The sequence below is a fragment of the Colletotrichum truncatum genome, assembly GCF_014235925.2.
Source record: "Colletotrichum truncatum strain CMES1059 chromosome Unknown Contig_0005, whole genome shotgun sequence".
In the NCBI taxonomy this organism is placed as follows: domain Eukaryota; kingdom Fungi; phylum Ascomycota; class Sordariomycetes; order Glomerellales; family Glomerellaceae; genus Colletotrichum; species Colletotrichum truncatum.
Genome location: NW_027222402.1, coordinates 3,806,061 through 3,832,111, shown reverse-complemented (window position 1 = coordinate 3,832,111; position 26,051 = coordinate 3,806,061). Strand labels below are relative to the sequence as shown.

The 26,051-nt window shown below is 52.8% G+C and overlaps 8 protein-coding genes across 8 annotated transcripts; 5 read left to right on the top strand and 3 right to left on the bottom strand.

Moving 5' to 3' along the window:
• Positions 1-328: 328 nt before the first annotated feature.
• CTRU02_209122 (putative vacuolar assembly protein) lies at positions 329-5,591 on the top strand (the record flags this gene model as incomplete). Its single annotated transcript, XM_036725927.2, has 7 exons — positions 329-754; positions 815-841; positions 893-1,887; positions 1,937-3,686; positions 3,736-4,365; positions 4,722-4,984; positions 5,081-5,591. 7 exons carry the CDS (start codon positions 329-331, stop codon positions 5,589-5,591), a joined length of 4,602 nt encoding a protein of 1,533 aa, XP_036582120.2.
• Positions 5,592-7,183: 1,592 nt separating this feature from the next.
• CTRU02_209121 (uncharacterized protein) lies at positions 7,184-7,797 on the bottom strand (the record flags this gene model as incomplete). Its single annotated transcript, XM_036725929.1, has 3 exons — positions 7,184-7,500; positions 7,563-7,640; positions 7,689-7,797. The coding sequence occupies 3 exons, from the start codon at positions 7,795-7,797 to the stop codon at positions 7,184-7,186; spliced, it is 504 nt and encodes a 167-aa protein (XP_036582122.1).
• A 1,159-nt stretch (positions 7,798-8,956) lies between these two features.
• On the top strand, positions 8,957-10,720 carry CTRU02_209120 (uncharacterized protein; the record flags this gene model as incomplete). Its single annotated transcript, XM_036725930.1, has 1 exon — positions 8,957-10,720. The coding sequence occupies one exon, from the start codon at positions 8,957-8,959 to the stop codon at positions 10,718-10,720; it is 1,764 nt and encodes a 587-aa protein (XP_036582123.1).
• A 440-nt stretch (positions 10,721-11,160) lies between these two features.
• CTRU02_209119 (uncharacterized protein) lies at positions 11,161-13,151 on the bottom strand (the record flags this gene model as incomplete). The annotated part of the gene is made up of 2 exons (XM_036725931.1): positions 11,161-11,711; positions 11,759-13,151. 2 exons carry the CDS (start codon positions 13,149-13,151, stop codon positions 11,161-11,163), a joined length of 1,944 nt encoding a protein of 647 aa, XP_036582124.1.
• Positions 13,152-14,803: 1,652 nt separating this feature from the next.
• CTRU02_209117 (pet112 family protein) lies at positions 14,804-16,690 on the top strand (the record flags this gene model as incomplete). Its single annotated transcript, XM_036725932.1, has 1 exon — positions 14,804-16,690. One exon carries the CDS (start codon positions 14,804-14,806, stop codon positions 16,688-16,690), a length of 1,887 nt encoding a protein of 628 aa, XP_036582125.1.
• A 131-nt stretch (positions 16,691-16,821) lies between these two features.
• On the bottom strand, positions 16,822-17,727 carry CTRU02_209118 (DnaJ domain-containing protein; the record flags this gene model as incomplete). Its single annotated transcript, XM_036725933.1, has 1 exon — positions 16,822-17,727. The coding sequence occupies one exon, from the start codon at positions 17,725-17,727 to the stop codon at positions 16,822-16,824; it is 906 nt and encodes a 301-aa protein (XP_036582126.1).
• A 1,253-nt stretch (positions 17,728-18,980) lies between these two features.
• CTRU02_209116 (ATP dependent RNA helicase) lies at positions 18,981-20,668 on the top strand (the record flags this gene model as incomplete). Its single annotated transcript, XM_036725934.1, has 3 exons — positions 18,981-19,024; positions 19,080-19,152; positions 19,223-20,668. 3 exons carry the CDS (start codon positions 18,981-18,983, stop codon positions 20,666-20,668), a joined length of 1,563 nt encoding a protein of 520 aa, XP_036582127.1.
• Positions 20,669-22,889: 2,221 nt separating this feature from the next.
• CTRU02_209115 (HET-domain-containing protein) lies at positions 22,890-24,821 on the top strand (the record flags this gene model as incomplete). The annotated part of the gene is made up of 1 exon (XM_036725935.1): positions 22,890-24,821. The coding sequence occupies one exon, from the start codon at positions 22,890-22,892 to the stop codon at positions 24,819-24,821; it is 1,932 nt and encodes a 643-aa protein (XP_036582128.1).
• Positions 24,822-26,051: the final 1,230 nt, after the last annotated feature.

Below are 26,051 nucleotides of genomic sequence, written 5' to 3'. Positions count from 1 at the left end.
CACACTTCTAGTGGTAGGGTACTGATTACAGTAGTAATAGTGAGGTGCGGATATACTCCGTAGTATTATATACACAGCCCGAACCACAGCTCTCGGTACGTACCGAAACACGCCTCGTGACGTAGCGGAACAACGCACTTCACCTTAGCTCACCGAAACCCCCAAAACTTAGCTCTGTTTCCCTTTACTCTCCTACATCCACTACCGAATTCGACCTCCCTTCCTACAAATCTCGACCGAGAGAGAGAGAGAGCTGCACCAGGGCTTCCCCCTTTCGATCTCGCCGGCTAATCATGTCACTGCCTATGCCGAAGGCATTATTGGCACAATGACGGAAGCCTCACCAGAGCCAGAGCCGGTCGAGGCCCAAACAAAGCCCGTTATCGAGAATGCCGACTCCGACTCCGGCGATGATCGCGAATCCCTGAGCCCGTCACCTGAAGCTCCCAGTGCTGCGCAAAAGGGTAAAGCACCCATATCAGTAGAGAATGACGGCAACGAAGCTGTCGCGCCGGCCAATGTAGCGGGGCAAAAGGCGGAGAAGCAAGCCAAGGCCCAGGACGTTGAAGAGGTTGACGATGAGGAAGAAGACGATGATGAGGAGGACGATGAGGACGATGATGATGATGACGAAGACGATGACGATGAGGACGAAGAGCCTAGGCTCAAGTATGCCCGCTTGACTCAACATCTGGGGCCCATCTATCGCAATGGCGACGCGACCAGTTCGTTCCTCGTAGCTGGTGACAAGATGGTATGGGCACAACTCTTCGCATTATCTGCCCCTAAGCTGACACCATTTTCTCCTGTGTAGATCATCGGAACGCATAACGGCACTGTCGTAGGTATTCCAATCTCTCTTAAGTGACTTTTGCTTACTCGCGAGACGTAGCACGTCATCCAATTGCCCATGTTCCAGTCGCTTCGAGTGTACAAAGCCCACTCCGCCTCCGTTACAAGTATCTCCATATCTCCGTATCCTCCTCCTCTCCCGACAGCACGAGCCGAGGCCGTTCAAAGATTAGCAGCAGAGGCTGCCGAGAGTGTCGCGAGACGTCCTTCGTCTCCGCAGGCGGGCTCACCAGCAGCAGCATCTCGAAGACCCAAAGAGCCTACTCCTATTCCGAATACTCCTTCGAACAATATCCATGTCGCAACCTCGTCAATGGACGGCAATGTTTGCGTCTTTTCCTTAGTTGACCCGAAAGACGTCCAGCTGCGAAACTTTGCCCGACCCGTGCAGGCTGTAGCGCTATCTCCGGACTACAAGAACGACCGGACTTACCTCTCAGGCGGGCTTGCTGGCCAACTCATCCTGACTGTTGGAGGATCACCCGGTCGAAGCACGTCGACCACGGTGGGAACAGCAGCTGCCACCGCCTCCGGCTGGCTTGGCAGCATGGGACTAGGCGCGAACACCGGCAAAGACACAATTCTGCATTCTGGCGAAGGCACGGTTAGCACAATCAAGTGGTCGTTGTCTGGGAAGTATGTCGTTTGGCTCAATGAGCACGGTGTCAAAATCATGCGTTCGAAACTGCACCTAGAAAGCGGCGACTCGGATGACGCTTGGAAACGTATTGGCCACATTGACCGTCCGCAAACTGATGAATGGGAGACTATGGCCAGTGTCTGGAAGGGTCGAGCCGAGTGGATCGATGAGCAGGCCGTCGAAACGGACGATAACGACGTTTCCCAGACCGAAATCGCGACTACTCCGGCGGCGACAAGCTTGCGACAACAGGCCGCGTCAAGTACCAAGAAGATTGAAAGACTTGTTGTCGGATGGGGAGGTACCATATGGATCATTCACGTCCACCCTGGCAGTCCCGGCACTGGCAAGCGCGGAAGTGAAAAGACGATTGGCCGCGCCGAGATCGCGAAACAGTAAGTCTGATCCGCTTAGTAGTTTGGGACATCGCTAACGTGCGTCTAGTCTCCGCATGGATTGCATCATTTCTGGAATTTCGTTATATACCCAAAGTCTCCTCCTTGTTTTAGCATATGTTCTACCAGACGACGAAGATGAAGACAGCGATGACGGGGGCTCCCAGGGGGCGGCCAAGGGTCACACGTCAAAACCCTCGACGACGTCGACAGGCAGCGAGCCTTCTGGAGGCATCAAGCGGCGGCAAAACCATCTGCCTCCGGAGCTCAGGCTTATCGACCTCACGTCCCAGGCTGAAGTTGACAAAGACGGTCTCAGCGTGAGCAGATACGAGAGGCTGTCATCCGGCGACTATCACTTGGGAGTATTGCCGGCACAAAACGCCGCATCAGCCGTGTCGGCATCAAAGGGAGCCCTCGACACTATTGCTGGTTTTGGATCCGATATGTGGAATGCAGCCACCAACCCAAGAGCGCTCTTTAGCTCGGGTGCGAGTATCAGAAGCAAAAACAGTGGCGATGATGCTTCCAGTGTACAGGTCCCCAGCATGGCTGGCGGGCCCCGGAGGCAACCGACCCAGACAGTCCACCCGAACCTCATGAAGCCCGGAGTGAAAATCTTCATTCACAGTCCCTTTGACTTTATTCTCGCAACAAAACGGGATCTTGGAGACCACCTGGGGTGGTTGCTTGAGCATCAAGAATACCAAAAGGCTTGGGAGCTTCTGGACGAGCACCCTGAGATCATGGCTGCGCCTCCAGAGAATCTTCACGAGCTCGTGCCGACGACGCCAGATAAGAAACAGGGCAGCCAAGACGATTTGTACGACGATGCCTCGTCTGTCGTGGGCTCGGTTGGTCTCGCACGACACCCGAATTCTTCGGCGCAAAGGGAAAAGAGGCGGATCGGCGAGCTGTGGATACGGGAACTCATCGAGGCCGGCAACTGGGCCGAGGCGGGAAGAGTCTGCGGCAAGGTACTTGGCTCTTCCGACAGATGGGAGAAATGGGTATGGACATTTGCTGGCGCGGACAAGTTTGACGAGATTACCAACTACATCCCGTCCGAACCAATGTACCCGCGCATCCCAGGCACCATCTACGAAGTCGTCTTGAACCACTACATTCAGGTGGATAAGCTGCGATTTAGGGAATTGCTGGATCGCTGGTCCACAGATCTCTTCGACATCAAGACGGTAACTACCGCTTTGGAAAACCAGCTCAAGTACCGCGATGTTCGCGAAGACAGTGTCGAGGGAGGTGAGAAGGGTCGCGACTGGAAGATCGTAATGGAGTCACTGGCGCGGTTGCACGAGGCGAACGGCCGCTATCGGGAGTCGCTGAAATGCTACATCAAGCTTCAAGATGCAGACTCGGCATTCCGGCTGATTCGCGACAACCATCTGGCGGAAGCAGTCGCCGATGACATTCCCAGCTTTATCGGCCTGCGAGTTCCCGCCAACCGAGAATTCATGCAAGAAGCCGACTATGAAGCAGCCACTTCGGAAGCCATAACGCTGCTTGTAGACGAGGCGCAGCACGGCTTGGTCAAGCCCTCGGTGGTCGTCTCTCAGCTGCAAGAAAAGGATCTCAACTTGTACTTGTTCTTCTACCTACGTGGCTTGTACAAGGGCGAAGGCATTGAAGAGCACTTGGGCGAAACCCGAGACAGACTTTTGATGGAGAGCCAGTCCCTTGTCGATGAGTTTGCGGACCTGGCCGTTCGGCTGTTTGCCAAGTATGACAGACCATTACTGATGAGCTTCTTGAGGTCGTCGACTTCGTACGCGTTTGAAAAGGTGAGCTGACCATTTTTGGTTGATTATGTGCGGTGCTAACAAATTGCAGGCGGTCCAAGAGTGCGAAAAATACAAATACGACGACGAATTGGTCCACTTGTACTCAAAGACGGGCCAGATGAAGCGCGCGCTGTACCTCATCATCGACCGACTAAAGGACGTCAAGAAGGCCATTGAGTTTGCCAAGCAGCAAGACGACCCAGACTTGTGGGAAGACCTCTTGGACTATAGCATGGACAAGCCGAGCTTCATTCAGGGTCTGCTCGAGGAAGTCGGCACAGCCATCAACCCCATCAAGCTCGTCAGGCGCATCCCCGAGGGACTAGAGATTGAGGGTTTGCGAGAAGGTTTGAAACACATCATGAAGGAGCACGAAATTCAACACAGTATCAGCTCCGGCGTCGCGAAGGTGCTGCGCAGCGAGGTGGCGGCCGCCCAGAGCGAATTACGTAGTGGCCAGCGCAAGGGCATCAAGTTCGAGGTGGTTATCCAGTCAGCCGAACATGTAGACGTACATGTCAAAGACGTTATGCACCCGCCGGTCAGCGCCGAAGAGGTGGAAGAGAGCTTCTTGCCGTCGGCGAAGGCGGAGCAGCCGGGACACACCCACGAGGCCCCTAAGGCTGGCCACTGCGCGCAGTGTCACGAGTCGTTTACCGAGTACGAGATGGAGACGTTGGTGGGTTTTGCCTGTGGACATGTATTCCATCTATCACATCTACTAGAGGCGCTGTATCCCGGGAAAAAGCTAGACACAGAATACGGAGTGAGCAGCGAAGAGTCGATTCGCAGCGGGTATCGGGTTGGAACCAAAGTTACACATGCGCGGTTGTTGAAGGATCGCATCAGGGAGGGATGTCCTGTTTGTACGCATCGGAGGGCGGACGTGGCGGCGTAGAAGGCGTTGTATTATAGCGAGTCGAATGCATACGGCGGGATAGCCTGTCATTTTGTCCAGTCGATCCATCTGATAACATCCATGTGAACTTATACGTATACTAGTATATGAAGAACCCGAGATTAGATAATGAACAGGGTGGGGAGGCAGTGAGATTGACGCAACGGGGCAAGGTTCATTCGAACCGGAGCACGGACCGGCCGGCAGATCATCCAATTCGCCCCTCCCCCCTTTGGGAACCTGGGAACCGCCAATGTCATCCTCAATTCTCTCTCCGCCGGAGTGAAGACAGAGGGGCCGTTGCGGTAACCCCTCCCATGCATCCCGCGACGTTTGGAAAAGGCCGACGATATGGAATCTTGGGATATCTCCCGGAGCTGGGCTCGAAGGAGGCTCAATTGTACGCACCCACCCCGCGACCCAATGGCAAACCGAACCCTTCCATATATATATATATACATATGAAGATGCTAACGGAGAGATGTGGCGCGCGCAGATGGGATCTGAACGCGGCCTCGTCAACGTTCCTTCGTCTACCCCCCGAAATCCGTAACAAAATATACCGAATGCTCCTCTCCTCGCGCCGAATCCACGTCCTTCACGATCCCAAGACGGGCACGTTCCACTGCGTCGCCCTCCGGACGGCCGCGAACCCCTGGGCATACAAGAAACACCACGTCCTCTCGCGCGGCGTCACCCTGCTCAGTCCCATCTGTCGGCAGCTGTACCACGAGACGGCGCTGATTCCCTACAAGGAGAACACCTGGTCGTTCCAGACGCCGGGTTTGATGGAGCGGTATCTGCTCACGGAGCGGAGGCTGCCGCTGTTGCAGAGGCGGGCCGTGAGGGAGGTTTGCGTGCGGGGGATTGCCGGGTATGGGAATCTGAGCAGGCGGTTGAGGGGGTTTCTGGGCGGCTTGGAGGTCGTTTGGTTTTGGGATGGGGGGTGGGTTTGCGAGGTTGTTGAGAGGGAGAGGAGGGTTGAGGGGGAGGGGAAGCCGAATTGAGATGTGTGATGGGGTCTGATTGATAGAATGGTAACTGGGTGTATGAAGTATGATTTGATGAAGATTTTGACGCAGGATTCCATGTAGAGCACTGCCGTATGAGGTTATAGATATGTATTTTGTGTTGTATTCGTTTTCATGGCTTGGGCTAGTGGCAACACGCTTCGTTTAAATCACCTTCTGAAGTTGTGACTTGGCTTCGTACTTCTCGTCTTACATTATGATGTTTATTCTATGCAGCGCCGTTGACATATCTGTAAGATAGTAGTAAACGCTGCTACAATCGTTAATGGGTATATTGAAACTAGCATCGGAGTACATCCTTTCTGCTTCTTGATCCCTGAGAACTTGCATCGCAAGACTCCCGTCACCTTTTAAACCTTCATGCCTGTAATTTTCTTGCTGCTACTTTGCTTATTGGCTTTCTAATGAAAGCTTTCTCCATCTTGTACACCTGTCGTAGTATTGAGCTCCAATAGGCATATGCTAGCCTACCAAAGATTCAAGTCGTTATCCAGGAGCAGTCAACGACGGCCACCACTAGAGGCAGGGCTTCCGACAATCTCATCGCTCGCTTCTTCGCCAAATCTTTTTGATCAAATCTCGCTGGGCTGAGTGCATCAACGGCTCAGTATGCAGCATCTCGATTACGGCCATGGCGGGTGGTCGACGGTGTCCAGATAGTTTCTTCAAGCCTTGATCCTTTCAAACTACGAATGGCTCATATCTGTGGCAAGCTTGATTAGCAAGGTGAGCTACATGACGGAAATTAATGTTGAATCTTACATCACCAACCTTGAGCGGGTTTCTGGTATACCAACAACTCAAACGCGTAGATCTTGCATCCCAAGCCATCGCCGTACGCAGCCTACCCGAGCTCTCTAAGCACATGCTCTTCCTAGAGAAGCAAAAACTCTTTTTTTTGGTTGATGGCACATGCCAGAACTTTGCAGAAGCTTGATCAAAGCCAGGCACCCTCGGAATTCGGTGTGCGCCGAAGACTCGGCCCCAGTGGTTCCGGAGACCCACTTGAGCTCCGATACTCAACGACCGCCGCAACGGAGCACAACCGGAGGAAGACAAGCTCATTCTACAGCACACTTCCTCACTAATCTTTCAATCCTTGGAACAAAGATAGAAATTTACGGAAGGTAAGAGATTTTGGGAGAAATAAACAAAGGGCGACTTGAACGCGTTCGGCGTGTCTTTCGCGATGAACATTCTTGGGTTATGTAGTCCTGGTCAAGGTCGCCGCCGGCTGACAAATTGCAAATACTGGCAATTCTGTAATAAATATCAAATATCACAATGATGGCGATAATGTCTATTCGTGCAAGCATACTGGCACAGGACCTAAAGCATAGCTCAGACACCTATCAATCAAATGAAATTACAGAGAAGAATGTGTGTATCAGTGAATTGTCATTGCGGGTAGCTGCGAAGCATGCGAAAGTGCATCTTCAGTGGCATAAAGCCATGTCTACCTAGCCAGACCTCCAATCATTCCAATGTAGAATACCATGCCAATCCTATCTAAGTCCAATCCCAATGTATGCCATCCAAGCAAGCTCAAACGGCCCAGTCGAGAAATTTTAGATAACGAGAAGCAGAGCCAGGCCAGCCAAGATGCCAGCGCCCTCGGAATCCTTCTTCTCAGCGCCAGAAGTAGGAACAGGGGTGACAATGCTGGAAGACTCAGCAGTGGCAGTGCTCTTCTGAGCGGTGGAAGAGTGGCCAACGCTGGTGGAGACCTTGTCGGAGACAGTGATGCCAACGGGCTCAGTGACGACGGGAGTGGCCACAACAGGAGTGGTGGTGATGTCGACCATGGAGGGAGTCACCTGGGAGATGACCTCGAAAGTCTCGCAGACAGTGGAGGTGACTGCGCGACAGACAGAAGTCTCGAGGACTGAGAGATGTGAGAAAATGTTTTTTTTTTTTCTTTTGCAGAGCGGAAAAATGGAAGCTTACCAACAACGCCATCGAACGCGTCAGTGGGAATGGGTAGGCCAATGGCACCTTCAGAGACAGTGGTGAGAACAGGCTCAACTGAAGTATGTTAGTTGAAGTTTTGTAGGAAATTAGAAAAAGACTTACCAAGTCCAGAGGTCTCGTCAGTGAAACGAATGTGGCGGTCCGCAGCCACTCGAGTGCTCATGTGAGCAAGGACTGCGACAGCCAGCTTGGTGTTCATAGTGACCTTCATGTTGACAACTGCAATGATGAGAAGGGGAACTGATGAGGCAGATGGAGTAACTTACTGGCAAAGGAAGTGGAATGGTAGAGTGGTGATGATGATATGGGTGATGATGAAGAAGAATCTGAAGTTTGCTTGAGCGAAAGTAAGATTGTGCGGGATGGGAAAAGAGAAGTGGAAGAAGTGGGAGGATCTGTGGAAATGGGAGGTATTTATAGGGTAGAAAGAAGAGGGCTGATTGTGGTGTCGTGAGTGAGTCGTGAGGGCAGTCTTTGGAACGACACGATGCCTCCCCTTGTGGTTGACCTAGGAGGTGGATGGGAATTCAAGTCGTGACTTGAGGAGGTACTGTTCTGAATTTTGTGATTGGCCGATTGGGAGTTGGCTGCCAAGTTGGCCTGGAAGCAGAGGCATCGTGGTCACAGACAGCGAATCGTCTGCCTCACTTCACCAAAAGAGATGGAGTAGCACAGGAAAAGGGTGATTATGATGTCTTCTTGTTTATGTTCTCATGTGACTGGCAATACACTTAAGAAGAGGTGCTCACAGAAGGACTAAAGAGTGGTATCATTGGGAAAATGCACAAGTCACACATGTATCAATAACTTGACCTAGAGTATATAACTCCTGAAGAATGAAGACAACTCAAAAAGAGCACATAAACTCATACATAAGCTTGATTTCTCTAAGATCAAACAGAGTACTTTGTTCACATGGTGAGAGCCCCTGCTAGTTTATGATTTTGACTTGTAAAAGGCGGGTGCAGGCGGTTGAGACTCTCGAGACAAAGCCCAGAGCCTTCCCAAACGCAACTGACGATGGCCACAAGGGGGCACTCGCCAAAAAGAGAAGAATTCTTTTGACGATCGTGGGTTCAGTTCAGGTGAAAAGGCAGCCACCCAGTCAATTCTTTATAAACAAAACAAGTGAATTTCCATAGGTCTTATCCAGGGCTTTTTGTAAATTCTCTTACTTCAAAATATCCTCAGAAGCCCTACACAACACCATCAACTGAGGTTTACTGTGCTTCCCATCGAAAAGCATCATCACTTCTTCTCCTGTCCAAGAGAATTAGCTTGCCCATCATCATTGGTAAAACGCTCTTCTGTTGCTTTGTTTTCAGAATACTGACTTTCCCGTAGCATACGCGCCAAAAGTCGCAGTCAACATGGCTACTCTCGAAAGCCTCCCGCTCGAGATCCAGAAGAGGATCTTGTGCAACCTTGACAAGGCGGCGGATGTCCTCAAAATGTGCACCCTGTCTCGTACCATGTACCAGGCCGCTTTCCCGGTCTCCAAGCAGATCGTCGAATCCAAACTTGGTGTCGACGTCGTTTCCAAGGTCTTCCCTGATGTCCTGGCTGTCGTCATGTTCCCTGTCGTCGACATGTCGGCCATTCCCGAGGCGCAGAAGGCCATCATGGAAGAGCATCTGATGAAGTGGAAGAATGGAGACCTCATTGGAGTTGCCACTGAAAACGACCAGAATAATGCTTCTCGCTACCTTTACATGGTCGTCGTCCCTTTCACTGAGGACTATGGAAGAATGGCCTTGGACCTAGACCTTTCCAGCTACCCCGTCCACGGCGAAGCACTGGGCCACAAGCGTCTTCCCAGAACGTCTAGCATCTTTTACAATCCTCGCTCCAAGGTCCCGATCTTCAGCGCCGAAGAGCACATCAGACTCATTCGTGCCTTTTCCCGCTTCGATCTGTTCAGCAAGGTCATCAAGGCTCGTTCTGGCCCGCAGCTTTGGACCATGACCGAGCAGGAGCAGCTTCTGGCTACCTTCTTCGACGCCTGGGAGGTGGAGGAGATCCTTTGCGTCCAGCAGTATGTCATGGACGCTCACGTCATGCTCTGGCGGGAGCACATGATCTCTGTGTCTCGCAAACTCTCCGTTGCTTCTGCCGTGCGCCCTTCAGTCGGTACGCGGTCGGCCCGACCCAGCAGCACGAACCCTCATGTTGAGACGTTCGAATGGTTCAAGCTTTGTTTTGACGAAGGAGAGCACACCCAGACCAGTGACCATGTCAAGAACCTCTATCGACTCAGACAGATGCCCGACGGCCCGAAGCCAGGTCCTCTTATCCAGGAAATCCAGTTCCTCGACATCGAGACGCAGTCGACTTTCGTCAAGCAGCTGGCCACCCTGGGACTCGGAGCCCTCAGAGAGTTCTTGGCCCCCGGTCGAATGAACTACGACTTTTGGGTTCGACGCTTCTCTCCCATCATGCTCCACAACATCTGCACCCCCGAGGAAGCAGAGTACTTTGGCATCAGTAGCTGCATGCTCTGGACTGATAGAGCCTATGGTTTGGAGGACCTTTCCGGTTCGAATGCGTCCGGAGACGGTAACGGCGGCGACGTGGAGTCCGTCGCCAGCGAGGACAGCGAAATCGATCGTGCCGCTGTCGACCTCGGCCGAAACCCGTGCCTGTACGAGAACAAGGCCAACACCGCCTGGAAGGCCCTCAAGTTCTCCGCCAGTCACGCCAGAGAGGGCTACCGCCGCTGCGGCTGGGTCTTTTGGGACGACGACCGCCTCAAGAGGCGCCGCTTCTGGGCCTCGGACGAAGTGAAGGTCGACAAGGTCACGGCCATAGATCTGGACGCTGCCGAGAACAGGTGGATCACCGAGCGTCTTATCCCCGGCACCGTCGAGTTGTTTGACAAGCAGGACCTGTATGAGGAGTTTGGACTTGCCGTGACCAGCATGGCTGCGCGTAAGGAGGTCTACTTTCTGATGCAAGTCTCCAAGGAGCTCGTGGCTGCGTTTGGCGACGACGAATGGGACAGATACGTCCATCCGCTTTCCCGTGCGGATGGTTCCAATATGCTCCCGCGATCCTGGGACCTTTTGATCAACGGCGAAGCTGGCGGTGACTTCTCTCTTCCCGCTGCCTTGCTGCCTAGTGTTATCTGGGGTTAAAATGGCAGGGAGAATTTGGACAAGGACCGGAATACACTGCTATATTGTAGAATGTGGCGGTGGCTTTTTTTTCTTCTCGCCGAGTTGACTCCTAATTTTATCTGGGGTTGAATGGCATGGAGAGTCTGGACCTAGACTGGAAGACACTGTTGTATGATAGATGACTATGGCAACCACTAGGGTTGATACACTCGGGAACAATGCAGAGATTTCCCAACTTGCTTGCAAATGTAGTGTGTGTTGTATGGCTGAATGACAGGTGATGTCTGGTGATGTGTAGTTCTTCATTGTAATGACTTGCAAGCACGTAGGACAAGACATATCCAAGGTCTGATTAAAAGTTTTAATCGATTCATAACCACTCTAGGGTATCTTTATTACCATCCAACATTCATACACGGCCACGCCATTACAAGAAAACATCAGTCGCACAACCGATTTTACCCAAATATGCCAGCAACGACAGCCATAACCCCGACATAAATCCCCGAAACCATCAATCCCTCCGTAGCAGCCTGCGAAGCAGTCCGATTCTTTCCGGTCCCAAAAATACCAGCCTGAACCACGGCCAACGCCACGCCGACGGCAACAAGCAACACGACAGCCATGCGGCCGACGAAGCCGGGGATGACGGCAAAAGTGAGAATGGGAAGAAGAAACGCCGCGGCAAATGCGACGGCCACCGCGAGCGGGTAGCTATTTAACAGGAACGCTTGGATTTTACGGATACGTTCTGCTTTGGGGCCGGTGAATCGGAACGCTGACTTGCGCGGCATGGGCGTGCGTAGTTCGTCTGACGAGAAATCCGTGTCGCGCGAGTAACTTGAAGACGGGCGGGCAAGGGAGACGAGGTCGTCCGTGGGATCTAGAAATCGGGTTTCGATTTCAACTATGGGGTTGTGATTTGCGAGGTAGGCGCGGTAGTACTCAATGTCTCGTGAGTCTGGGCCGGGGAGGCACTGAGTCTCCTTGAACGAGGAGAGGACGTGGTCTATACATATTAAGAAAAGCAGTCAGATGGATTGAGGGGGTTCATACTGTATTGGCCAAGCTTGTAGCCGATCTTGCCCAGGACATCTGTCTTGTGCCATTGTAATTCGCCAGCAGTGAGGGCTTCTTGGCGCCTTGAAGCGGGCAGAAAGCAGTTTTGCAGACGCCGTGTCTGGGTGTCTGCTGTGTCTAGCCTATGTAGCTGCTCCTCCAGCTCGGCAAGCTCGTCTTGTAAGTGTAGTAGCAGACGGTGGTTGAGCGCTTCAAACCGTCGATAGATGGGCCTGATGCTTGTCCTATCCGAGTCACCGGCGCATAGCTTGGAAGCAATCAACTCATAGCCTGTGAGCGGCAGCTTCTCTGCCCGGGGAAGATGCTTCGGATGGCCGTGATGTGTACCGGGTAACCTTGGCTGGAGAGCATTTGGAGGGATATGAGGGAGGTTTGCGTTGCCCCTTGGCATCTCGGGCGTGCCATAGCTGCGATACTCACGCTGTCTCTGCTGCGCTGCGGCCGCGAGATGCGCGTCAAACCCTCCTGGCATGGAGCCCGGCATGGAGTTGGGCGAGCCACCATAGGTGCTGTGGTCAGGAGAGCTGCTTCTGTCCGTCTCATGATCCAGCTCAGAGAAGACGTCGCTCTGGAAGCTGCTGGACGCCGTCGAGGCGTTGCTCATTGCGGAGGGAGATTGGTAGCTTGGGGTCTGTGGCATCCTCCAGTACGACTGCTCGATAGCGTGTTGGGTAGCTTCTGCTGTCACGTTTGGAGAGTCCGGTTCGAGGTACTGAAAGGCGTTGTGGTGCTGTTGTTGCTGTTGCTGTTGTTGAATCCTTGGAGAACGACTTCGACGCCGAGGTTTAATATGAGACTTGTCGAATTGTCGCGACTTTTCACTCCCTCTATGACGAGGCCAAGATGACTGAGTAATTGTCGAACCGCTGCCGCTTGAGCTACTGGAGCCGTGAGTCTTGCCGGTGATGGCAGTAAAGTTCGTCAAGGTTGATCCGTTGGATGGTGATGCTGGGCGTTGAGAAGACTCTTCATCCTCTTTTGGGGTTTCCTCAACTACGGTCTCGTCGGATGATGATTCTGGATCGGCGGCAATCTGTCCCTCATCTGCACTCATCACAATCTCAGATTTGGGGTTTTGCGACTCAGTCACAGGCAAAGACGACGTCCTCCGTACAGTCGCACTTCGAGGGCGCGATCGCGCGTTCCCGGGTGATGAGTTGTCGTCAACTAGCATGTGACGCTTGCCAGGATTGTCACTCGTACCATGAGAAGACGCCGTCGAGGTCACCGGCGCATGAGCGGCGTCCATGCTACGCGAGAGTCCGTCGTCCGGGTGCGAAGCCAGCCACCCTTGAGCTAGCGCTGGGGTATCGTCGAAGGAGCCGGACAAGTCGTCAGATACAGTTGGACGGTGGTACTCGACTGACATGGCGTCGATGATTGTGAAATAGACAGAAAGAGAGGGAACCGTAAAATAAAGCTAGAGGTAAAATAAAGATGGCTGCCCTAGGCTCGATATGAGCGACAGATTGCCGTCTGAGGCTGGGTGAACCTCGTGGTCAACGGCGCGAGAATCTGAGTGGTGTACAACGAGAATGTCTTAGATTAGCGCAGGGATATTGCGGATCGCACAAGAATATTGCTGGTCAATAATACACATTACAAAGAGTTAGGATCATGGAAAAGGGGAACAGATAAGTAAAGTAGGGGGGGGGGGCAAGGGGCTTTAAGGGTACAAACGGTGCCCAAGGACTTGCGAAGGGGAGGGATAGGATTTGGTAGAGAGCTTCCGGAGCAATCAGAAATCTGGAGACTGGAGACGGAGACCGGCTTTCAGGGTGGTAGTATCACGGCGAAGTACATCTCATCTGTGGTATCTGGATCGATCATTACCCAAGAGGTACGAAAGGGAGAAGACGAGACGAGAGGGGGGGGATTCTATTTGCAGGAGTAGCTGAATCTAATAACAGGGCAGGGAACGAAAAGGAAACCATGGAAGGAAAAAAAAGGAGTGCGCCCATATGATCGGGAGAAGAGTGTGTCAGCCGTCGACGGAATTGTTTCAGATGACCAGGAAGACTGGACCAGCGTGATGGGGGGATGACGGGCGAGCTGAGCTGTACGTAGTGGGAGGTTATGGTGTGTGTACGTGTGTGTACTTGGTCTGTTGTTTTGGTGGTGTGGACGGGAGGGGAGACCTGAATGGGTGTTGGGATGTTGGTTGAGATGGATGTTGATGCAGGTCTTGGAGTTGACTTTTTTTCTTTTTTTAGTTGGGAGATGTTTTAATGCTTGAGATGCAGAAAATAAAGATGGTTGAAGAGATGAAGAAACAACAGCGGTAAAAAGTAAGAAAAAGGTCGAAATGTAAGGTAAAAGGTACTGGTACTGGCACTCTGTAGTTACCCCTTAGGTATGATGACATGACTTGGGCTGTCCACCTCCGGCACTTGTTAGTGGGCTTCCACTCCCTGAACTTCGAGACACCCCACTGAAATGTCCGGCATGGATGCTCTATGCCTGCTGCTCCCACATGGACTCTCACTATGGACAAGCAAGATTACATAATCATTCCGGTGGCGCGGAATTTGGCCCGGAACCTGGACCGGCCCGAAAAGCTATGCTACGCTAATTTTGAGCTCTGAAGCTATTCCCAGCTCCAGCTCCGTTCAAGCTTGATTATGCGAAACCCATTTTGCGTGGTGTTGTGTTGACATATTGACAATACCCTCAAGGCAAAGGGAACTTCCATTGACCCTCGGGCGCAACCAGCGAGTATCCGCCTGCAATGGTCGCATAAAAGCGACCCCAAGCCATCCGAAAGCTCCCATTCCAATCGAGGACTCCTCCAATCACACAACCGGGTGTAATAGCCACTGGTTGACGAACACATTGCTTTTGAAAAGAGGGTGTACGGCATCTACGTCTGAGCGCCCAAGTAGAGTCAATTCACCAATCATCTGTTCATTGCCAACCCCGCCAAACCGACAGATCATCCCACCATAACCCGCGTGGGAGATAAACAGCCCATACCTCTGTTTGCTATTCAGCGCAACGGCCATAATACACAAATCTACCAAAATGACGCGCATTCCAACCAGGGAACTGGCCCGCTACCTTTTCAATGGCCAGCTCTCCCGCCAAGGCTGCTTGGCCTCGACAAGAAGACCTTATACCCGCCTGCCGGCCCGTTCCGCACCGTGGGCGCCTACGCTGCGTCTAGAGTCGAGGGCCTCGTATGCGACCGCCCAGGCTACACCTGCTGCGGCAGCCCAAGCACCACCTGTTCCACTGCGGAAGAAGCTCAAGGAGGAAAAGAAGCAGCTCAAGAAAGACACCAGAGGGCAAAAGTCAAAGGGGAGCAACCAGACCGTCGACGGCTGGGAGCTGACCGTGGGCATCGAGATACACGCGCAACTCAACACAGCCCGGAAACTCTTCTCGCCGGCCGCCACGTCCTTCAACGACGACCCAAACTCCCATGTCGCGCTCTTCGACGTTGCCATGCCGGGCAGCCAGCCGACCTTCCAAAAAGAGACCCTGATACCCGCCCTGCGCGCAGCCCTGGCGCTGAACTGCGACATCCAGCCCGTCAGCCGCTTCGACAGGAAGCACTACTTCTGGTGGGACCAGCCCGCCGGCTACCAGATCACGCAGTACTACGAGCCCTTTGCGAAGAACGGGCAAATCACACTCACCGCCCGCGATGGCATCGCCGCCGAAGACGGCGAGAGCGTCACGATCGGCATCCAGCAGATCCAGATGGAGCAGGACACGGCAAAGACGCTCGCGCAGCCCAACGACATCTCCTGGCTCGATTTCAACCGCGTCGGCATGCCGCTGATTGAAATCATCACCAAGCCCGAGCTGCACCACCCGCGCACGGCCGCCGTCTTCGTCCGCAAGATCCAGGTCCTGCTCAACGCCGTCGACGCGTGCGTGTCGGGTATGGAGACGGGCGGTCTGCGAGCGGACGTCAACGTCTCGGTGCGGAGGACGGGAGACCCGAGCATTCCGCTCGGTACACGGACGGAGATCAAGAACCTGAGCACGATCAAGGCCGTCGAGGACGCCATCATCGCCGAGCGTGACCGCCAGATCCAGGCTCTCGAGGCCGGTGAGAAGATTGCCAGTGAGACCAGAGGCTGGACGCTGGGGTCGAAAAATACCCGTCGGCTGAGAGGAAAGGAGGGCGAGGTAGACTACCGCTATATGCCGGACCCGGACCTCGGACCGTTGATCATTGGCGAGGACCTCGTGAACCACCTACGCAAGTCTGTCAAGGAGCTACCCGACGCCGAGCTGGATGAGCTCGTTAACGATTACGGACTCACGGCCAAGGATGCCGTGTCTCTCATGTCTCTCGATAATGGCGGCCGATTGGAGTACTTTTACCAGGTTGTAGGCGACCTCGGGTCCCGACTCGCTGAGTCCGGCTCCGCGGATAGTGAGCTGCAGAGCTACGCCCCGCTCGTCGGGAACTGGATCCTGCACGAGCTAGGCCGGTTGACCATCGACAAAGCGGACCCCGAGGCGGGCGAGCGGACACTGGAAATCACCCCCGAAGGCCAATGCGACGCTGTCCCCGTCACGGCGCTCTCGGAAATCCTGTTCCATCTCAGGAACAAGCGCATCACGGGCAAAGTGGCCAAGGAGCTCCTGGTGGCGCTGTATCTCGGCAACCTCGAGGGCTTTGACACCGTCACCGAGGCCATCGAGGCCCACGATCTCTGGTTCCATGAGATGTCGGACGTGGAGTACCGCCAACTGGCTGAGGCGGCCGTCGAAAACGAGGACAAGGTCCTCAAGGAGTTCGTCACCAAGAAGGTGTATCCCCAGGGCAAGCTCATGTTCCTCGTCGGCAAGATGATGCGGATCGGCCAGACTGAGCGGATCGACCCCGCCAACGCCGAAAAGGCCATGCGGGACGTCATCCAGGCGCACACGGGTGCGTCCCAGGACAAATGAGATGTTTGAGTCGAATGTGCTGTATTATTATTTCATGTATGCGTCTCAGAACGCTGTAATAGTGTACAATGTATCATAACATCATTCACTCCATGTAGAAAAAACGAGTGAGGGGCCGCGGGCCTATATATCTACTTGGTATCCGACCCCTGCCGTGCATCAAATTTCGCCGGCGCGAATTCATAGTTGAGGTTCTCCCGCTCTCGCAGGAACCTCTCGATTCTCTCCTCCCGCCCCTTGCCTGCCACAGCAGTGCTCTGCCGCCTCAGGGCACTACTAATGTTCACCTCGTGGGTCTGCCTCTTCTCGGCAAGGATGGTTGAGTTGCTCTCCATCCTCGTCGTTTGCGCAACGGTACCAACCGCGATCGCAGCGAGCACCAGCGCCGCAAAGCTCGCGTTAGACATGTAGACGGGCTTCTGCTTCTCGCCGTTCTTCCGCTCGTTCCACTTCTCCCAGTCCTCCCAGGTGGCGTTCATACCAGGGCTATTCGGAGCATGCCGCCACGCACGGTCAGCCTTTCTGTACAACTCGTTGATGTCACGAGTATCCTCGGCGCCGGTCTCCGGCAGGTGCCACCCAGCGCCCCATGAATCGTAGGCACTGCGCTTGTCCGGGCTGCTGAGAATGTCGTTAGCGAGGACAACGAGGCGATACCGCTCCAACCGAGTCTTGGATTCCAGGGCGTCGAGAGCGGTGGCGTGGTGTTTATCCGGGTGATACTGCTTTACGAGCTCGGCGAATCGGGCTTTGGTATAGGGAGCGGATTTCTCTATAGCGAAGATATCGTACGGTGTTGGGTTGGCACAAGTCGGCCAGGAGGGGCACGTGCCATTCTTCTTTTTGTTTAGGGGATCATTCTGTGCGTCTTTAACCGTCGCGTAGCATCGTGAGGGTGTTCCTTGTCGTTGTTGCGAAGCAGGTCGTCTCCTGGATGGTGACGTTATCGATGGAGGGTGATGTGCGGGGATGGCAAAGACGTTCAGGACGTTGGTGGACGAGCAGATGGCGAAGGCCGGCGGTGTTTTTAGAAGCATTCTGAAGTTTCAGTAATGTTTGAACGTGTGATTTCTCAAGGTGGCTGAGGAGAGGGACCTTGGGAGTGCATTTTTCACAGAGCAAACCCCGGTGGTTTTTGGTTAAGAGTAAGAGAGAGAGAGAAATGACCTGGTAGTTACAAGCTCTCAAATGGTTCGACTCCCCCCATATAATCGACGCATTCGTGCTCAGTGCTCTGTGCTCAGTGCACCGCACCTGCTCTTCAGCGCCCACTGCTCCTTCCCTACCGATCCGATAGCTCCGCTGCAGGAGCGATCCGACAAGGGGGGGAAATGTGACCAATCGGTTATCGGACATACTCCGGGGCGGGGCTCGGTGTGTGACTAATGACAAAACGGTAAAGCTCTCGGTGAAGGATGGTCAATGCCACCTCAAAAGCCGGACACTCCCGCTTAAGCAAATATACTTACATAATGTATACATACTTCAAACTTGGAAGAACAAAGAAATTACAATTCAATTTGATAACCTTCAAAGAAATAGTAAAGAGATGCAAAGAAAAATAACTAAAAATTCTTCAACTACCTACCCCTTCCCCAGAAAATTCCAACAGCCACTCCTGGTCTTACAAGTCATGCCATGTCCCCCTCCCCAGGTCACGTGGCCCCACTGTTACGCTAGACAAGGGGTCCTGCCCCGGAGGGAAAGGTGAGGCGCACCGAACGACGCACTGGACTTCCATCCGGTCACCACAAACTTGCTTCTTCTCTCTCCTCCCACATAACCGCACACCTTTTTACCCAACCCACACAAATCACCAACCTCGCGCTCATCTCGTGGACGAAACACATTTTACGCTGTTTCAGTACCCCGAGTAACCAAACGACAACTCGAACAACCCCCGAATTTGCGCATTACGACCATCTGTGTCTCCCCCACAACGCACACAAACCAAACACCCACTCCTACAATACCTGCAACGCTACTCTCCTAGAGTCCGGCTGAAATCCACCACATCCAACCTCCGCCCATACGGAAACAACCGACGAAAGCGACTTTCTTTCTCGTCGCCCTGTGACTCCAACACACACCACTCTTCTGTCGAGCGACACTGTCTCTGTCGCCGCAACATCTGCTCAAACCCCTCGTCGAGTACGACGACTCACCCCTCGATTCACCGCAAAGTGGGGAAAGCAAAGCCCTTTTGCGCAACTCCCCTCCACGACCGCATCTCGTTCGCGACCCTCCCCCTCCTGCCAGTAGGCAAATAAATCCACATCCACAAGTTCAAATGGCGGAATCACTTGCAGACCAGCTTAAGGCAACGACCTTGGGGTTCGTATATACCTAGCACGCTCGGCCCCCAAGAGTGTTAAACTGACTAGCGCAGAGATGGCGCCTCATCGGAAGACTGGAAGAAGAACCTGAAGCTGCCCGCCAGAGACAACAGACAACAAACTGAGGTATGTATTGGCAGTCTTCTATCGCCTTCACTGCCACATGCTCATGGTGTCTTTTTTTTCTTCACTGTAGGATGTCACGAACACGAAGGGTCTGGAGTTTGAGAACTTCCAATTGAAGAGAGACCTGTTGATGGGTATTTTCGAGGCCGGATTCGAGAAGCCATCCCCCATTCAAGAAGAGGCGATCCCCGTCGCCCTGACCGGCCGTGACATTCTTGCCCGTGCAAAGAACGGTACCGGCAAAACTGCAGCTTTCGTCATCCCTGCCCTTGAGAAGATCAACCCCAAGGTTTCCAAGATCCAAGCCCTCATCCTCGTCCCTACTCGTGAGCTTGCTATGCAAACATCACAAGTCTGCAAAACCCTCGGCAAGCACCTCGGCATCAACGTAATGGTCACCACTGGAGGAACTGGTCTCCGCGATGATATTATCCGTCTCCAGGACCCCGTCCACATTGTCGTCGGTACCCCCGGCAGAATCCTCGATCTCGCTGGCAAGAATGTCGCCGACCTGAGCGAATGCCCCATGTTCATCATGGACGAAGCTGACAAGCTCCTCTCCATCGAATTTACCCCCGTCATCGAACAACTCCTCCAGTTCCACCCCAAGGACCGCCAGGTCATGCTCTTCTCCGCCACTTTCCCTCTGTCCGTCAAGGACTTTTCCGACAAGAACATGGTCAGCCCTTACGAGATCAACCTCATGGACGAGCTCACCCTCCGCGGTATCACCCAATACTACGCCTTCGTCGAGGAGAAGCAAAAGGTGCACTGCCTCAACACCCTCTTCTCCAAGCTGCAAATCAACCAATCCATCATCTTCTGCAACTCGACCAACCGTGTCGAGCTGCTGGCCAAGAAGATCACCGAGCTGGGCTACTCGTGCTTCTACAGTCACGCAAAGATGGCCCAGCAAGCGAGAAACCGTGTCTTCCACGACTTCCGCAACGGTGTGTGCAGAAACCTTGTCTGCTCTGATCTCCTCACCCGTGGTATCGACATTCAGGCCGTGAATGTCGTCATCAACTTCGATTTCCCCAAGAACGCCGAGACCTATCTTCATCGTATCGGTCGCTCCGGCCGTTATGGCCACTTGGGTCTGGCCATTAACCTGATCAACTGGGACGACAGGTTCAACCTCTACAACATCGAGAAGGACCTCGGCACCGAGATCCAGCCCATCCCCGCCAGCATTGACAAATCCCTTTACGTCTACGAGAACCCCGAGTCCATCCCAAGACCCATCTCCAACTTCAAGACCAACCAGCCTGGTCAGCCCCAAGGCCAGCTTCCCGCCCCTGGCCAGCAACTGCCTCAGGGTGCTCAGCAGCCCGCCCCTGGTAACTGGCAGACCCAGAACCCCCAGCAGGGGCAGCAGAACGGCTACCAGGGCGGCGGTAGAGGCCGTGGGCGCGGCCGTGGTGGCTACGGTGGTCGTGGACGTGGCTACGGCGGCCGCGGACGTGGTCAAGGACAGGGCCACCCTCACGCTCAGCCTCAAGGACAGGCGTCCTAGGCTAACAATCTCATCTTTTTCCATGTTAGAAAGGCGTTTGCGGAGTATACATCGCGACGGAACACGCGATCTGCGTCTGCTGTTGGATTGTACATATTTCCTTTTGACTTTTTTTTTGGAAGCAGCAGCAAGGCACGATTAGACCGGGTCGGGTTTCTTACCCACGCACACATACACACGCGCACACACACGCACACACCCATGAGCTCTCACGTTCTCTCACACTCACGATGACGAAAAACGAAAAACACTCGATCAGACCCGCCATTCGTCGCCAAGCATCAAAAAGCTTCGTTACATATTCGCAAACTTTCGGCCTGTACCATACCCCATCGGATCTTACTGGTCTTTTGTTTGACTTTTTTTTCTTTACCTCTTTTCCTTTCGGCCTTCTGACGACAGCATTTTCAACATGAGCTGGAAATCGCCTGCTGTCTGGAGACGACAGAACGAGCGAGACGACGGGCAACTCATTGAACGAAAAACACAATAATAACCGCAGGGCTTGGGCGTCTGGTCATGAATGAGGCCCTTCTTTCTTGGCGGTGTGGAACATCCCGATCCCTACTTTTCATGTCACGTTGCTTCTTTTTATTCTCTTCTTTTTTTTTTATCAACGGTGGCGTTTCGGGGGTCAATCAGCGGCTGAGCGGCATCAGCCCTGGGACGGCGTTCTTACGGAAGACGGCCATATTTTGATTTTGCTGGAAAAAAGTGGAGTTGGCCCTCACGGCACGAGGGCGGGAGGAAACCACAGAGACGGTGCGGTCCGGTAGCTCCATCGACTGGTTTGAGCGCCGCGGTGTGTTTTGAGTATTAATCAATCAATCGCGGAGACGACTTGATGTTGGGATACGAAACGGAGGGCGGTCGGGGTGGCTGGCATCCAACGGCGTCTGTCGGGGCATGAGATTTTCCTCATCCATGCATTTTCTTTGGCAGGGGGGAACTTGGTTGGAAGGCACCTCGTCCGGGAAAGGAGGAGGAGCGTTGTCGTCGTCGGTCGACAACCAAGATGTTTTTTTTCTTGGTAAGCGGTGGTTTTCATTTTCGACATGACCATCCGTTACGTATTCTACGCCTATAACCCTGCTTCTTGTTCTCCAGAAGGCAGGCTCGACGCACGACCGCAGAAATACCCGAGTATCATTATGTCTTTTGTCTGTCACTTTTCGATCCGATAGCTGCGGCTTCTTGTCTCCTTGTGGCGGAAGCTATGCAGCGTTTGGGACGATTCGACAGAGCAGCGGCTTTTGGCACTCACATCGACAGAAAATAACGCAAAAAAATATTTTGGGAGAGAATCGCTGGATGGACTGGATGGCTTTTGGACTGGTTTGGCCTGGTACAGGCGTGCTCTATTGAGTATGTTTTTGGGCCGGAACTGGTAGGCTAGATAGTTGTCTGAGCATTTGGAATGGCAACAGTCATGTTCTCTCTCAATTTCTTGCTTCCACTGTGACTTGAGCGTAATGTTTGATGGTTGGCGGTTGGCGTATGACTGGTGATAGACGATGCCCAAAGGTAGGTGCATGCTTTAGTGATGTAATGATGTTTGTGGCTTGAGGTTGTGAAGCTGGACACTCGAAACCTTATCTGAACATTCCTGATAGAACGCCTCGCTATGAGTGACGAAAGTCTCATGTAAAGGTTGAGGCTATGATTTTTGAAATCTGTAGATTGTGCTCACATGCTATGCTTCTGTATTGTGAGGCGGTGATTGAGAATGAGGCCTCGACGGAAAGTGGTTTAGCGGGAATCATGTTAGTTTCGAGAGCTGAAAACTGGCGGTTCTTGGACGACACACCGGCACCTCTCCCCGCCTATTTTCCTTGGCGGGTTTCTCCCGCCAGTGAGTTCCAGAGATACTTGTTCTTATCCAATGAAAATAAATCTTTCTCTACTAGAATGAATGACGGGATGCTTGGTCTAAGATACTCAATCATCGTCAAATGTAGAAAAACGCACCAAGTCGAGACACAGCCACCGTGTGCGCCCCTTGGCTTGCCTCTAGCGCTAACTGGTATGCCATTCACCATGCGTCGCATCGATGTGGTGTCGTGAGGCTGGCTGTAAGGCTGATTGGGTAGATATGCTTAAGCTCGATGATTGTCCTTCCCTGCCCATCCTCGACCTCTTCTTTTCTTAATAACTGTCTCCTTTGGTTCACTTCATTGATAAGCCAATTTAACACACCTGTCGCCGATTTGGCCAGTGTTTGATGAAGTTGATGTCATCTCAGGCCTCCGATGACCGCATGGAGCCTTATCATTACGAGGACCTCAACCTAGACAGGCCTGCATTTCGCCTCGTCCGCCTGTTCAAAGGCGACGATGGTGATAGGTTACGATGTGAACTTTTCCAGGCCTTCCTAGACGAGCGCGACTGTGTGCTGCCTTACGAGGCTCTCTCTTACACTTGGGGCAGCACGACCTTGGCCGAGGAGATTGAAACCAACGGGAAATCACTAGGTATCACTAATAGCCTATACGCGGCTCTGCACCGACTTCGTTATCGGGACAAGGACCGTATCTTGTGGGTCGACGGGATATGCATCAACCAAAGCAACCCCAAAGAGCGTGGTCATCAGGTCTTACACATGGGGTACATCTACAAGCAAGCCGACCGGGTTGTGTTCTGGCTAGGGTATGCGACTTACGACACGAACGTGTTCATGGAATCCGTGAAAGCGTTGCAGGAGGAGAGCATGAAACACACGACCAAGGACTGGAAACTTGATGATCCTCGCTGGAGGGAGATTTGGGAGGAAGTGCAGCCGGCGTTGCGAGATAGGTTTTGTGACTTGGTCGCGACGCAACGGGAGGGTCTCGTCACATTGCTCAGCAGGCTGTGGTTCACAAGGGTGTGGATTCTCCAGGAGGTGGCAAACGCACCGGCCGCCTTGATATACTGTGGTCCAAAGTCCGTGTCGGCACGTCTGCTTGCCCTAACGCCCATCCTCCTCGGCGTCAGACCCGAGCGTGTCTGCCAGGCCGTCCTGGATATCATGCCGGGCCCGTCACGAAAGGAGACGTGGTGGGCGAAACAAAGAGACCTGTATTTCCTGCTGCAATACTTCGGGTCCAGCCAGGCGACGGAACCGAGAGATATCATATACGCTCTGCGAGGGCTGTCGACCGATGCCAACGACCCTGAGGTTCTTGCTCCGGACTATGCACAACCCGTCTCGGAGCTCATCCGAAAAGTGTCGAATATTCTCTACTACTGCGACGTGAACAGATTCGAGAGGACGGTAGTAGATATACCTGATTTAGTGCAGCGGGTAAAGGAGCTCAACAGCGTCGCTCTCGGGGAGCTCCTGAGGACGTCCAAGAAGAGGGAGATTTCGCTGATCCTTGATCGCGGAGGCATTGCCATCACAAAAGGCACGGTTGGGAGCGCTTTAGAAAACGAAAAAGACGGGCTGGAACTCCTGCGTTCTATCTTCGGGTACACGCAATACTCGATAACAATACCAGATACTGCCGTCGCTGAAATAGCCCGTCAGACGGACGCCAAAACCATGGACGTCCTTCTACGTCACCGGATAGCTGGCTGCTTACAGACGGATACATTGGTTTGCGCAGCTTTGAACGAGCAGCACGGACCGGACATGGTGGATCTATTGCTTCCGAGATACCGCGACGGGAAATTGGATCCAGAAGTGCTGGTGGCCACTTTTCGGAACAGCGTCAGCGGTTACATGGTTGTAGAGCGGATACTCAAATACTCCAAACAGTTTGACTTATCCCTCAACCTTGGCCAAGTGGTCTTCACCATCTGTGACCCGCAGAAGGCGCTTCTCCAAGGTCAACTCCCGGTGCTGAAATCCATCTTCCCAAGTATGGGGACCATTTCGAATTACAGCATCAGAAGTTTTATGAAGCAGCTCAAAGTTCACGGCATCAAGGACTATGATGTCCACCTGCGGACGGCCTTGAGATATGCCGAGGAGGAGAATCCGTCTCTTGAAGAATTATTGATTGAAGTTGAGAGGGGCGACGAAATCAAGCCAAAAGAGGAAGAGTCAATGGAGATTAAGAGAGACACCAAAGCCAAGCCTAAAAGACAAGGTCTGAAGGTCTTTTTCTCGTCTTTATTGTCCGTGACGCGTTCTTGGCTAAGGGGAAAGGATGGAGTGGACAAACCATAGTCACATGGGGCGATATGCGAGGGGCTGGATTCGAATAAGCGTCAAGGAGAGGTCGCGGAGGTTTTTTCGCCGGTGTGAAAAGGGGCATGCCTATCGTCGGGAAGGCATCTTAAGACGGGTCTGGAGTTTTTGAAGTGCTTACTTTTATAGGGGGCCTTTTGGTATTTTCAACTATTCTGAGCTTCAGTTTTGGTTATGTTGTTGGACTTGGATTCCGCTACCAGCCACCCGTCAGTAAAAGCGTTGATTGTGCGTCCTTTACGCATCGTTTCTGGGGACATATGCCATACCGTATCTTTATTTAAGCCTCTCACTTTCGACATTCATGATGCTTCATCGCTAGGGATCGTCTATGAGCCTATTCCTTAATTGTGTTGCATTTCTAGATGACAAAGAACTTAAAAAGCCCCACCTGCCTCTGTTAAACCAACTCAATCTTTATCAGTATGAACTGTTTGGCGACGATTGCCTATATCTTGCAAGTAGAGAGCAGTTTCAAAGTCATTTCTTTTCCACCCTTTTGCAGAGTCATAATTCGCCCTCCCAATGCACCTTCCCTTTTGCCCGCTTCACAGGGACCAGTCCAAGTGCCTTCCACAGGAGCTCTTACTAGTCTGTTCGCGAGTTTAGCTTTTTAACATTTTCATACAACCTTCTGCGCCTACTTGTTAGCTTTTCAATTATCTTCATCTCACCTGCTTGGGCTTGAGTAAGATGCAAATCGCACTTTCTGAGCCAGCTTCGCCAAATTGAGCTTCTTTCAGGGTTTCCGTTACCAGAACCTCAACAGACAGAGGTCTGCTGTTATCACTCAATCAGGGTCTCATCTCACGAATCCTATTAGAAGGTCAGTCATTCTACATATCTGAACTCATCTCACTCTTGCAAGCCGACCTGACACAGACTTGACGCATTCATGCCACATACCTTCCCATCTTTATTTTCTCTTTCTTTCTATGTCAGTTATAAACTGCAGATATTTCTCACCTTTTGATCTGACCTTTCAATGCAAAACTCTAGCCCCGAACTGCTCCTTCCTCGTTTCCTCATTCTTTGAGTCCTTAACTCACAACTAGAAGCTGCCAGGCGAGATTTCCTTCCAACCGCCCAACATCCCAAAACTACAATCTCTCCTCCCACCTCTTATCTCTTCCACTGATATCTCTTCACGATCTCGGTCACTTAATTTTCCTCGGCATCTCTCTTCCTATAATCAAGTTCACACAACAC